Genomic DNA, 12,319 nt, shown 5'->3' with positions numbered 1-12,319 from the left:
TTGATTCAAATTTTTTTTATATCTGTAAGTTTCGTATCAAATTTTTTTCGCATCCGTAAGTTACCCTCTAAAAAAAACCAACACAATGCAAAACAGTTAACTATAAGAATATATTGGACATTTTAACACAAAAAAAACTTTCAAAAACAGTTACCACCCACTACATATCCCCTACTTCACAAACTACCTACACTGAATTGCACCTTTAGTCTTTGTTTGCTACTGTTATTGCCTTTTATTATGTTATTACATTAATGCCTTCCCATTCGATTAGTAATTTTTGTCCTTTTTCGTTAAAAAAAAAAATACTCACCATTCTTCTTGTTACATACATAGGCAATTTCTTTGAATAACTATTTTTGCTTCGTCTACAACAAAAGGATTTAATTAACAGATTAAAATTGGCATGACAAAAGAAAAAAAATCTAACCAGGGTGTGTCTTTTATTCTTTACTGCTTCTGTTTTATCTTATTCTAATATATAATCGAAGAGTACCACTTTGGTGCCTCTTTTTCTCATTTTAATTTTTCCACCTTCTCCCCCTTTTTAAAAAAAAAGAGAGTATTGGATTAGGCAAAATATTTGATACTCTGGATTGAAAATTTTGATTATTATGTTGTTTGTTAAAAATTTAAAAAGAAAAAGAGACCAAGAGGACAGAGGTTTACATAGTTGTCGTGAAAATTGGTGAAGAGGTGAGGCAAGATAAAATCGGCCGACTTGCACATGTTTATCATGCTAATTTACTATATGCATGTTAACTTCATATGGGTTTGTACGAGTTGGGTTCCGTTTGTGGGTACCAAATACACTTAATTTACTTTTTAAACGTTTCTTTCTTTTTTTGACTATATGCACGATAACTTCATATGGGTTTGTATGAGTTGGGTTCCATTTATGGGTACCAAATACACTTAATTTACTTTCTAAATATTTCTTTATTTTTTTGGAAGGACATAACATACTAGAGGCCAGGCACGCGCGATGCGTGTACAAGTTAAATTTTGTCATAATATGCATGCACAAATTTTATCAAAATTCAAGTGCGTGTGCCCTGGTTTCTAGTTATGAATAAACTCAAAGGGCCCATAATTATTCCATAGGGAATGGCTTGTATATTCGTATGCTCACGAGCTTAAAATCATGTAACTAATATAGTAATAAGCACATTAGATGCATGACCGAATGAACTGAGAGCCTGTTATAGTAGGATTTTTGAGATACCTATCATAGTAGGATTTTTGAGATACCTATCATAGTAATAAGCACATTAGCTTGTATATTCCAACCCATTCAAGATACCTATCATGGTAGGATTTTTTCTTCTCCAATTCCAACCCCCATGTCCCCGCAATAAACTGAGAGCCTGTTATAGTAGGATTTTTCATGGCATGTAATTTCGTTTCGTGCGCTTTTGTGTTTAGTAAGCGTGGTGCTAATGGTGTTGCTCACTGTTTAGCGAGTAGGGGTTTTGGAGGTGTAGGTCTTTCCACTCGAGAAGCCTTTCCGCCTGATTGGCTATATATTCCAAAAAAAAAAAAAAAAAACTGAGAGCCTGTTGGAATTGTTACCTTACATGGTAGGTAGACATGAATACCTGAAAAGCTCAAGGGGTACTAGCTATGAAAATTTATTGCAATTCAACACAAACCAACCGACCAACCTTCATATCATTTTCCTGCCTTGTTTGGCTAAACAAGGTCTATCTCTAGAACCTGCCCCTCCTCAATGGAGGTAGAAACTCAAGATCGAGAGCGCAATTGTAGAGCTTTTGTTTGTTGCGTTCATGTTTCCCATCAGCTTCTATGGCTATCCACAGAGGTGCCCTCCGCCGCCAAGAACCGTAGACTCTTCCGTGCCAATCTCTGGCAGTAGCTGTGTACGAAAAGCAACAAACAAAAGCTCTGCAATTGCGCTCTCCTGAGTTTCTACCTCTGTTGAGGAGGGTGTAGATTCAGGAGACCGATAGTATTGCGTTGCGAGCAATGAAAGGGTAGCTTAGGTCTTTTCAATTTCTTGTTTTATCTCATTCTATAAGTAAATAAATGCATAACCATACAAATGTCTTTAGCAAAAACACCTGAAATCGAAAAAACGAAAAATCTCCCAACTTGCCCCACCACCGTCCACAACAAACATTCTTAATTAATTTCCCCCCCACTAAAACATAAAACTACACTTGACTACACAACCAGGGCCCATACCAAAAGAAATATCCCAACTTCAAAACAACTGTTATCTGTGACGCTTCTCTCACATGAAGTGAGATCTACACATACGTGTGGCCCACCGTAAGAGAGAGCGTTAAGGTAACCATTGTCTGTTGCATTTAATTTTTTTTTCACCAACTTCCCTCACAACTTGACCACATCCGGAATATGAACCGGGTACCTATCAATGCAATCGACCCACGGGCCATCCACTGGCTTCTTGATGGTCCTGTTACACTTCCAAACAGCGCTGTTACACTTAAACCCGCTCCCAAACGCTATCTGCCAAACCCTATCACCCTTTCTCATCCTCCCTTTGGCCTCGATGTATCCCATCTCGTACCAGAGAGAGGACGACGACGTGTTGCCGAACCGGTGGAGGGTCATCCGGGAGGCCTCGACGTGCTCGGCGGAGAGCTGGAGGTTCTTCTGGAGCTCGTCGATGACGGCGCGGCCGCCGGCGTGGATGCAGAAGTGCTCGAACGCTTGTTTGAAGTCGGGGACGTATGCTTTCCATTTCTTCTTGAAGATTTTGCGGCCGAGCAGGGAGAAGAGGAATAGGAGTTGCTCTGACGCGGGGAGAACCAGAGGGCCGATGGTGGTGATGTTGGACTTTAATGCCTCACCTTCAATGACCAAGCCATGAAAATTTATTTAGAGATGGGGCCAAAATGAGGACATACACATTTTTGACATAAAGCACGCACTCACGGATTATGTGTCTACATTTGCCATGATTAGTTTGTATCTAATGGCCTATATAAAGGGCTTGTGGGTAGTATTTTGCGAGCACTATCACAAGCCGATAATTGGCCGACTGCATGCGCACAGCCGACAAGCCAGATTCATGAATTAATTATCTCTTAATAAAATAACATTTTTTGAAAGGCAAAAGATACTAACATTAAAGATTTGTTGGAATCTCAAATTTAAATTTTTTTTCCCATATTTTCGAAAGGACATATTTGGTTCGCGCAAAAAATAAGCTATGTCTAACCTTTTACAATCCAAAGAGTAGGCCCAATGGTTATATAGCAGTATATGTATATGTAAATAATACACACGCAATTCAATTGTTATGTTAGATGGAGTTGGTATTCTTATAGTTGGTCAGCAGATAATGGGTGCTTCATTTGGTGAGTGTGCATAGCCAACCCTCATTCCCCTTTCTCTTGGGATGAATAGATTATGATTTTAATTACAAAAACAAACTTTAGTGGCACAAATTGATTCTAAAATAACACTTGACGGCTCGGATCTTGTCTGGAGCCATCAAATGCGCGATTTGACTGACTAGCATGGCGTTGTGCACCACCCAAGTGCACAACATGATCCCCCAATTCGTCATCCCATCTAATATTGGAGAAGTTTTCCTAAAAGGGAAAGGGTGAAGAAATTTTTAAGAAAAGAGATAAACCTAGAAGACAATATTCCATTCACTTCAGAAATACTACTGCTCAAAAACTAGGTAGGCAATATTTCAAGAATAATTCATACCTGCAATAACCATGAGATCAATGGACAGCGATATCCCCACGTGCCCCTCCGGGTCTTCTTCCTGATGAACACAATTGTACGCCTTGTCCTCCGATCCCTTGTGGGTTCGAACCACATGAACCAACCGGTACTTGGCCCGCCGGCTGTCCGACCACCGGTTCGACAGCAGAATGGCGGCCCCGCCCATTCTGAAGAGGCAGTTGGGAAGAAGCATCGATCTCTGGTTCCCCGTGTAGCAGTTCGGGGTCAGGATCTCCGTGCTGACGATCACGGCGTTGGAGTTGGGGTGGACCTGAAGCAAATCGCGCGCTAAATCGATGGAGATGAGGCCAGCGCTGCAGCCCATTCCGGAGAGGTTGAAGCTCTTGATGTTGCTTCGTAATTTGTATTTGTTGACGACCATTGCGGAGAGGGATGGGGTTGGGGAGAAGAGGCTGCAGTTGACAATGAGTATGTCGATGTCTTTGGGCTTCAGTGATGTTTTCTTTAGGAGTGTGTCCATGGCTGAGAATATAACCTGCATGTTCATTTGGAGATTAATTTAGATCATAATCGACAGACAATTAAGATTGCATGTAAACCATGTAAGTTCGCTTAAATTATAGAATGATGATGAGTTGATTAATCACGAACTGGATAAATAGAAAAGCAACATGCATAAACGTCTAAGAATCATTTGAGAAAGAAAATTAATGGAGTACGCGAAACATAGTCTGAGATCGAGATCGATAAAAGAATGTTGTTTAAAAGCCAGTATTTTGTTGTTCAAAGCAAAGGATAGAGGGTTTGTTTGGTTGTTCGAATTCTGAATTTGACGAGACGCGTGCAAGCTAATGAAAAATAATGTGTCAAAATTTCTTTCTATTCACTATAATGCAAATCAAAGACACATCAGGGTGAATTAAATTGTGGTAAAGAATAAACCTAAAAGGATATTCCAAGTAAGGAGCAGTATAGTATTAGCGAAAATTATTAAAATACTCCCGGAGTATATGAACAAGATATTCTTTCCTCTCACATAACATGAGGGGTATGTACGGGAGACACATGCGAGATCCACATGTTATGTGAGAGAAGGGAGTATACTGTTTATATACTCTGAGAGTATTGAATAATTACTCCTGTATTAGTAAAGGAATGTAAAGTACGTATCCTTTTCAGATTACCAAAAAAAAGAAGGGGAAGTAGAGGAATGAATTGAGTGTACGTTCCACTATTCTGGTTTGTTGGAAATTATCACACATAGGTTAATTATCTCTTCTAAAACTAGTATATGAGCCTGAGCGACCTCTCCCTTCATTGTTAATTAATTTTGAGTTAGATGCTTTAACATGGTTCGATTCGATCCGGGCTCGTGTATAAAATTGTGACCAACATTTAAGTAAGCTTATGGGGTACACATACTTTATTCTATAATTAGACAACCAAAAAAAACTCGATCTTTTTCAAAAATATCACTGTCACACCTTTGTCTAATACTAAAACCCTAATAAAAAAGAAGTTTGTCGAATCATTTTCTATATATGATGAAAAAAGAAGTTTGTCGATCGAATCATTTTCTATATATGATGAAAAAAGAAGTTTGTTGAATCATTTTACATGTAATAGTACGATGCGTGGGGCTATATTACCATGACTCTTGAAAGTTTCAATTATTTTTCTCTGCAACGTATGTAGTAGTAGACTAGCCATTGAACCTATCCAAAAATATTGAAACTATATATACTTTCCAAATCCAAAAGATTTACCATCTGAGCTTCTTCTCTAGCCGCGGCCATACTCGGCTCCGGCGGTAAATAATGTATCGCCGGCGGGAGACACGTTTCCTCCCCGAGCCCTGAGCGCTCGATAATCTTCATTTGGAAGCTAACAGCTTTGGGCTGTGAGCTGAGAATGATCCGTCCGTGCTCCATGGCCTTGGCGAAGGGGACGCGGAGCGAGCAGGGGGGCTTGAAGCACGCGTAGTCGACGAGGTATATAGTGCGCGGCCGCGACATGAGGTAGAAAGTGGCAATGTAGACAACGAGGAAAGAGGAACACATGATGTGGACGAAGTCGAAGTTGAGCGATTTGTAGAGGTTTAGGAGCTCAGCTGGGCCGAGTTGAAGGGCTTGAATGAGGATGGAGATGGTGATGGGGATTAGCAGGAAGGTGAGGATGTTGTTGACGAGGTACTGGTAGCCTAGTTTGACGTACTTGAGGTTGACGGATTTGGTGAACTCCGGTAAGGGTGGAGGGGGAGGCATGGTGGATGAGAGAGAGAGAGAGAGAGAGAGAGAGAGAGAGAGAGAGAGAGATGAGGTTTTGGGGTTGTGGGTTGTCGCAAGGGTTCGGAGGGTGATTATTTAAAGGCGGAGATGCATTGTTACCATTTCACTGTTGATAAACAAGTGTTAGGAGTAACTTAATAATGATAGTCAAATGTCTTTCCCTATTTAATTTTTCTATAGTTAGAAGGATTTATATTAGTAAAACTAGTTTCACAACCTAAGTGTATCCAAGTGACGGACCACAGCGTGACGAGCGATGTGTACAAGGCCCGGGGTTGAATTCACCGTCGTGTTAGTTGACCGGCAATTATTAGCAATTTTGACTTCATGCAAGCGAGTTGCAGCCTACAATCGTAACTAAGGGCGGGTTTTTGAAACTAGCTAACCCCGTGGGATAGCGACCCTTTTTCCGGCCATTGTAGCACATGTGTCACTCAGGGTGTAAGGGGCACGATGACTTGACGTCATCCTCACCTCCTTCCGTCTTGTCACTGACAATCTGTTCCTCGTGGGATAGCAACCCTTTTTGCGGCCATTGTAGCGCGTGTGTCACCTAGGGCGTAAGGGGCACAATGACTTGACGTTATCCTCACCTCCTTCCGTCTTGTCACTTACAATCTGTTCCTCGTGGGATAGCGACCCTTTTTTCGGCCATTGTAGCACGTGTGTCACCTAGGGCGTAAGGGACACGATGACTTAACATCATCCTCACCTCCCTCCGTCTTGTCATTGACAATCTGTTCCACGTCCCAAACTCAACAATAACAACTAAACAGGAGGGTTGCTAGCTCATGCAACTTTTGGTCCTACCAGCAGTCTGTTTTGTCACCAGACAAGAGAACACCTCATCTAAGCAAACCTCAACGTGACAAATCGCTTTATATAACCTAGTTACATGATTGAATACGAAAATGGATCTAATTAACTCAAAGTCTAATTATGGATTGTTCAAAAATGGACTTGTTGGATTGATTTGGTTTAACCACAGTGAAAGTACTGGTGGGGAGAGTCTCCCGAGTGGCAGCTAGAGATACTGACAGCGTAATGAATGGGGGCAGATGAGAAGATTAAATGTGTGTGTCCAAATCAATTTTCCCCAACTTTCCCCTACCCCCTCCTCTTTATTCAACAAAAAAGTTAATTTTTTATTTTTTTTGATCCGTCAACAAAAAAGTTAATGTAGCTAGGGTCGGCTATTTTTACAGGCCTAGATATGCATATAATGCATATAGCATTTTTCCATGTGAAGGTGTATGTCAAGTCCAGGAAATTTGACCTGGAAAACTTTAAAATGGTGATCTGCAGTGTGCATGTACACAAGCAAGTGTACTTTCTTTTTTTTTCACGTGGTTGATCAGCTTATCTGTAACGGTGCAGAAATCTTCAACCCTGACCGTGTCCGGTCGATGAGTACCGGGCGGGGGCGGAACTACGAAAGGAGAGTTGGCGGGGCAGAACTATGGAGGGGGAGTGTGGCACGTTTCACCTCGTTTTTAAAATATGCGCACAAACAAAACAAAACAAAAAATCGCATTGGAAACTTTAAAGACGGCCCGTTCCGGAAACGGAAATAAGTGCTTATTTTTTAAGAAGGCAATTTCAAGCTCAAAAATTATGTGTTTACGTAAATAATTTTTCTATTAATATGGATCTTATTTGATAGATCTCAATGAGATCTTTTATACGGTAAAAAAAAAATTGAAAAATAATTTTTCATTTATATTATTTTTGAATTTGAAAATGTGAAATAAGTACTTATTTTTTAAGGAGGTGTTCTGGCCTAAGTACCAACCAAGACACCTTTCCCTTTCCCCCTTTACCATCAACGTACCCCATGCACATGGTGCGATTTGCAGTGCATTGATTTGGGGTTATTATTACAGCAATGCTTCACACACAACAAAAGTGCACAGATTTTGTACACAGATTTATTGTGGGGCCCACTACGGATTCCACACAAATAATCCGAGCCGTTCATTAAATGTAAAACATTTTTTCAAGGGTCCCCACAAAAAATCAGCTCAATCCGATACATATAGGTGCTCGATTCAATCATTTAACTTTTATTCGAATTTCAGGATAATAAAAAGTTAGATGATTGAATCAAGCACTTGTAGATATTAGATTAAGTTGATTTTTTGCGGAGACCCTTGAAAATATGTTTTACATTTAATGAATGGCTTGGATTATTTGTGTGGGACCCGTAGTGGGCCTCACAAAAAATCTATGCACAAAATCTGTGCATTTTTGCTGTGTGTGTAGCATTACAGTTATTATTATGAGGATTTACAAGGATTTCTAGAAGAACTCTAGGACCACGAGAAACTTTTATATATATCGGGATATCAATGGTGTTGGTATCTCTTTCGGTCTGTTTTGCATTTTTTGGCTATTTTTCGATCACATTTAGATGATCAGTTTTGTTCATTTTGTAGAGTTCGGCGAGAACCTTAATCATACCAAAAATTGTGTTCATCAAATTTTAGTAGATACATGATCGGCACACGTGAAAATTGAAGCAAACCAAAATTGGGTCCAAAAACACACTGAATCGGAACCCAATTTTGATTTTTTTTTTGCCATTTCATATGTGTCGATCATGTATCAAATAAAGTTCAATGAACACGATTTTTGATAAGCTTAAGGTTCTCGCCGAACTTTACAAATTAAATAGAACCGATAATGTGATCGAAAAATGACCAAAAAATAAGAAACGAACCGAAAAAAATACCAAATCCCTTGGTATCCCGGTATACATAAAAGTTTCTCCTAGGACCACTAGGGAGCAGCTTACTCCAAATTCTCCTAATAAGATCGTGTGTCGTGTACTTGCCTAGCTATTAAAGAATACCTACTTCAATACAAATTAGTTGATGACATATATCTTAACCAATTGCATATAGGTTCATGGCTTACTTTCTTTCTTTTTCTTTTTCTTTTTTAACCAGATGTTTGGTCAGGCTTATGCAAATCTCGACTAATATCGAAGCCCTAAAATTAACAACCGGACAACGAAATCCTCTAGTGGTCCAATAGTTTGAATGTTTGGCCTCCGTGCCCGCAACTTACGTTCATGAGGGAAATTAATGAAAACTAAAAGTGTTAGGTTTTTTTTGTTGGAGAGTTCCCAACCTAAACCAATTGACAACAGGTGGAGTAGTCTCTAAATTTTATTAACCAAGCTTGGGTGGAGTGTTAGTCTAACACTCCCTCTCACGTGCAACTCGGATCCACGTGGAGGTACGAATCGAGGAGACCGGGAGATTTGCTCAGGCTCCAGAGACTCGACCACGACCCAAGACCTAACTCTGATACGATGTTAGATTTTTTGGAGTCACAAGTGATGTCAAAAAAGAAGTCTCTTGTAGAATTTTAGTACAAAATACCAAATGTATTATAATCTTCTGAAAGTTTTTTAAATTTAAACTAGAACCCTGTTCATTTCGGCCAATTTCTATTAAAGACCCGATTCACCATTTTCAATGAATCTTCTTGAAAAAATGGATAATGCTATATAAATCGACAAATCTTGTGAATTTGCCTTGCTAATCCTTTTGGCATTTGAGGCCCTATGACATTAATTATCTTTACCAGGTCCTGTTTCACTTGGCCATTCTTACATTTAATATCTGTTAGTACATACATTTTGATAAGATTTGTTCGTTTGCAGCATGAAAATTGCTACTCCCCCTGACGCACACACACACAAACCCCCCCTCCCCCCGCTTCCTTTTCTTTCTTTCTACCGTTTGCTTCTTTCTTCTTCTTTTTTTCCTTTTCTTTTCCAATTTTTTTTTTCATTTTATTTCCTTTTATTTTTTTTCAGTTTGAATTTTTTTTCTCTCTTTAATAATAGGTTCAAGTCTAATTCTAGGCTTTGTAAAGTAATTGAGAGAAAAAAAGTGTTTCAATTGATCATGTTTATCTGACTGTTTTATTTTTCTTTTTTTGTTCTTTATAGATTAAAAAATATAGTTACGAAAATAAGTGTTTCAATTTTCAATCCGTTTGAACCAGTGCAAAGATGTTATTTTTTTGATCATTTCATCCTAAATGGTCATAATAAATTTTTGGCTCCAAAGCCTTTTAATGAACACTCTAAGAGAGTCCTGAAACTAAATAATGAGTTTTAAGGTGCTCGTTGAAAGGCCGTAAAGCAAAAAATTCATTAAGATTACAATTAGTGTTCGGGAACTAATTACGAAATGTATTTTGCAAATGACATACTAATCCAGAATACAAATGTTATATTTAGGATTACTTTTTTTTAATTACAGTACAATTTTATAAATTTGTTAATCATTATTTAGCATAGATCCTCTTAACTGATTCAGTAGTATTTTGCTTCAAATCACGTTTATACTCCATAGGATTACAAATGGCTGGTTTCTATTTTTTTTTTTTATAAGTAAAACGAAAACGTTTTAGGGGCTACTGTGTCAATGGGGGCAGTAGAGCGCCCGGGTCCCCCATACTTTTTAATTAATTTTTTTATTTAATTACTTATATCTTATTTATTTAATTTCTATAAATATACCCTTTGTATATTTAAAAATATAATTCAAGAATTAAGTACTTTAATTCTCAATTCAATTAAATCAGAGCAAAGATCATTTTTTTATTATTTTATTTTAAATAGTCATAATGAATTTTTTGGTTTAAGGCTTTTCAACAAACGCCCTAAAACTCATTATTTAGTTTCAAGACTCTCTTAGGGTGTCCGTTGAAAGACCTTGGAGCCAAAAATTTATTATGACCATTTATGATGAAATGATCAGAAAAATAACAACTTTGCACCGGTTCAAACGGATTGAAAATTGGAACACTTATTTTTGTAATTATATTTTTTAATCTATAAAGGACAAAAAAAGAAAAATAAAACAGTCGGATAAACATGATCAATTGAAACACTTTTTTTCTCTTAATTACTTTACAAAGCCTAGAATTAGACTTGAATCTATTATTAAAGAGAAAAAAATTTAAACTGGAAAGAAAGAAAAGGAAATAAAATGAAAAAAAAAACTGGAAAAGAAAAGGAAAAAAAGAAAAAGAAAAGAAGCAAACCGTAGAAAGAAGAGAGAGAGAGAGAGGCGGGGGTAATCCGAGAAAAGGGAGGTGGGGCCGGCGGGAGGGGTGTGCCAGGGGGGAATAGCAGGTCTCTTGCAGCATGTATGAAGCTCTACGCATCAGAAATCTGGTTGTGTGCCACGTAACGGGAATCGATTGATTATCATTGCTCTTGGAGCAACTGCACATGATATTTCAGACCTTTTCCGGGAGACAATAGCTATATACGTTGTTTTACTTTTTATTTATCAGACTCGACAAAAATGTTTGTACTTAAACACTTCTGTTCATCTGAGTTGTTACTCCGTTGCTTTCCACCGGACATTAAAGGGGGCGTCAAAGAAGGTAAGCATCTACCCCATGGCAGCTCACATTTCGTACGATAGTGGCTGAGGAACTTAAATGCTAGTCGCAACTCAATCCTCTGCATCCGTTTTATCTCCTTCTGGATTAATTTCAAAACCGAAGACACAAATACACAATACACAGTACACACACAAGGTCTTGGATCGCATATGTCAACAGTCACTGCAACTTTTTCTGTGTCTGATACCTAAGTTTGCTGCATTTATATGCCTACATTAGAGTCTTATAGTTGGGTCGGAACGCGTGTACTCTGAATCGTACTGTGTAATTTGGGCTGCATTGTCTTGTGGAGGCAGAACTTTCCCAAGTCACTCGTGGTTCAATCCAATTCTGAACTCATCTCCTAAAAGATATACATTCTTCGACTGTGCCTCAGCAGTTGTAGCATCCATTTTGCTTCTGTTTCCATTGAATCCTTTCATTCAAGTTCAACAGAAACGTTAAAGCGACACATAAATTGTTTCTTCTTAATTGACCGTCCTTCGCTTTAAGTCTATAAGCTCCCCAAAATTATAAACTCAGAATGGAAATCCATACATTCGAAAATACACTTGAGCTGAGCTCGAGTTGCCAAATGTGGAATTTAGAGTGGTGGTGTATCATAGTTATGGTTGGTTTCCATAATTCGATTGAACTCTATTTCTATTTTCACGTACACAAAAGTGCAGCATAAAAAAAAAAACATATGCTTCCCAACAAAGTCCAGCCTTTTCCAGCAGTGTCAAGTAGTTATCACCCAAATAATCACTGGACTGCGCCACCACTGTAGAATTTACTCATCTCAGGTGCTACTAAATTGAATCAGAAGTAAAAGAACAATTATGTTCCGCGAGGAAGTGAAAGAACAATTACTCGTCTTTTGCATTGCAGATGCTTTACCTAATTGCATTGCAGCTGTTTACATGGTC

The 12,319-nt window shown here is 38.5% G+C and overlaps 1 protein-coding gene across 1 annotated transcript; it reads right to left on the bottom strand.

Annotated features, from left to right (window-relative positions):
- Positions 1-2,006: 2,006 nt before the first annotated feature.
- On the bottom strand, positions 2,007-6,051 carry LOC131300876 (3-ketoacyl-CoA synthase 6-like). Its single transcript, XM_058326891.1, has 3 exons — positions 5,457-6,051; positions 3,709-4,225; positions 2,007-2,837 (listed from the first exon to the last, which is right to left on the bottom strand). The coding sequence occupies exons 1-3, from the start codon at positions 5,952-5,954 to the stop codon at positions 2,356-2,358; spliced, it is 1,497 nt and encodes a 498-aa protein (XP_058182874.1). The 5' UTR covers positions 5,955-6,051; the 3' UTR covers positions 2,007-2,355.
- Positions 6,052-12,319: the final 6,268 nt, after the last annotated feature.

This window comes from Rhododendron vialii, chromosome 9a (assembly GCF_030253575.1).
Source record: "Rhododendron vialii isolate Sample 1 chromosome 9a, ASM3025357v1".
Classification (NCBI taxonomy): domain Eukaryota; kingdom Viridiplantae; phylum Streptophyta; class Magnoliopsida; order Ericales; family Ericaceae; genus Rhododendron; species Rhododendron vialii.
Note: the sequence above shows the minus strand (reverse complement) of the source record. Positions and strands in the feature narration are given on the sequence as shown.

Bases quoted from the DNA above. Each gene is read 5' to 3' on its own strand.
- LOC131300876 (XM_058326891.1), bottom strand. From the start codon at position 5,954: ATGCCTCCCCCTCCACCCTTACCGGAGTTCACCAAATCCGTCAACCTC. The intron at 4,226-5,456 runs GTAAATCTTTTG...ATGAACATGCAG, and splicing joins CTAGAGAAGAAGCTCAGATG to GTTATATTCTCAGCCATGGA. The intron at 2,838-3,708 runs GTATGAATTATT...TGGTCATTGAAG, and splicing joins TGATCTCATGGTTATTGCAG to GTGAGGCATTAAAGTCCAAC.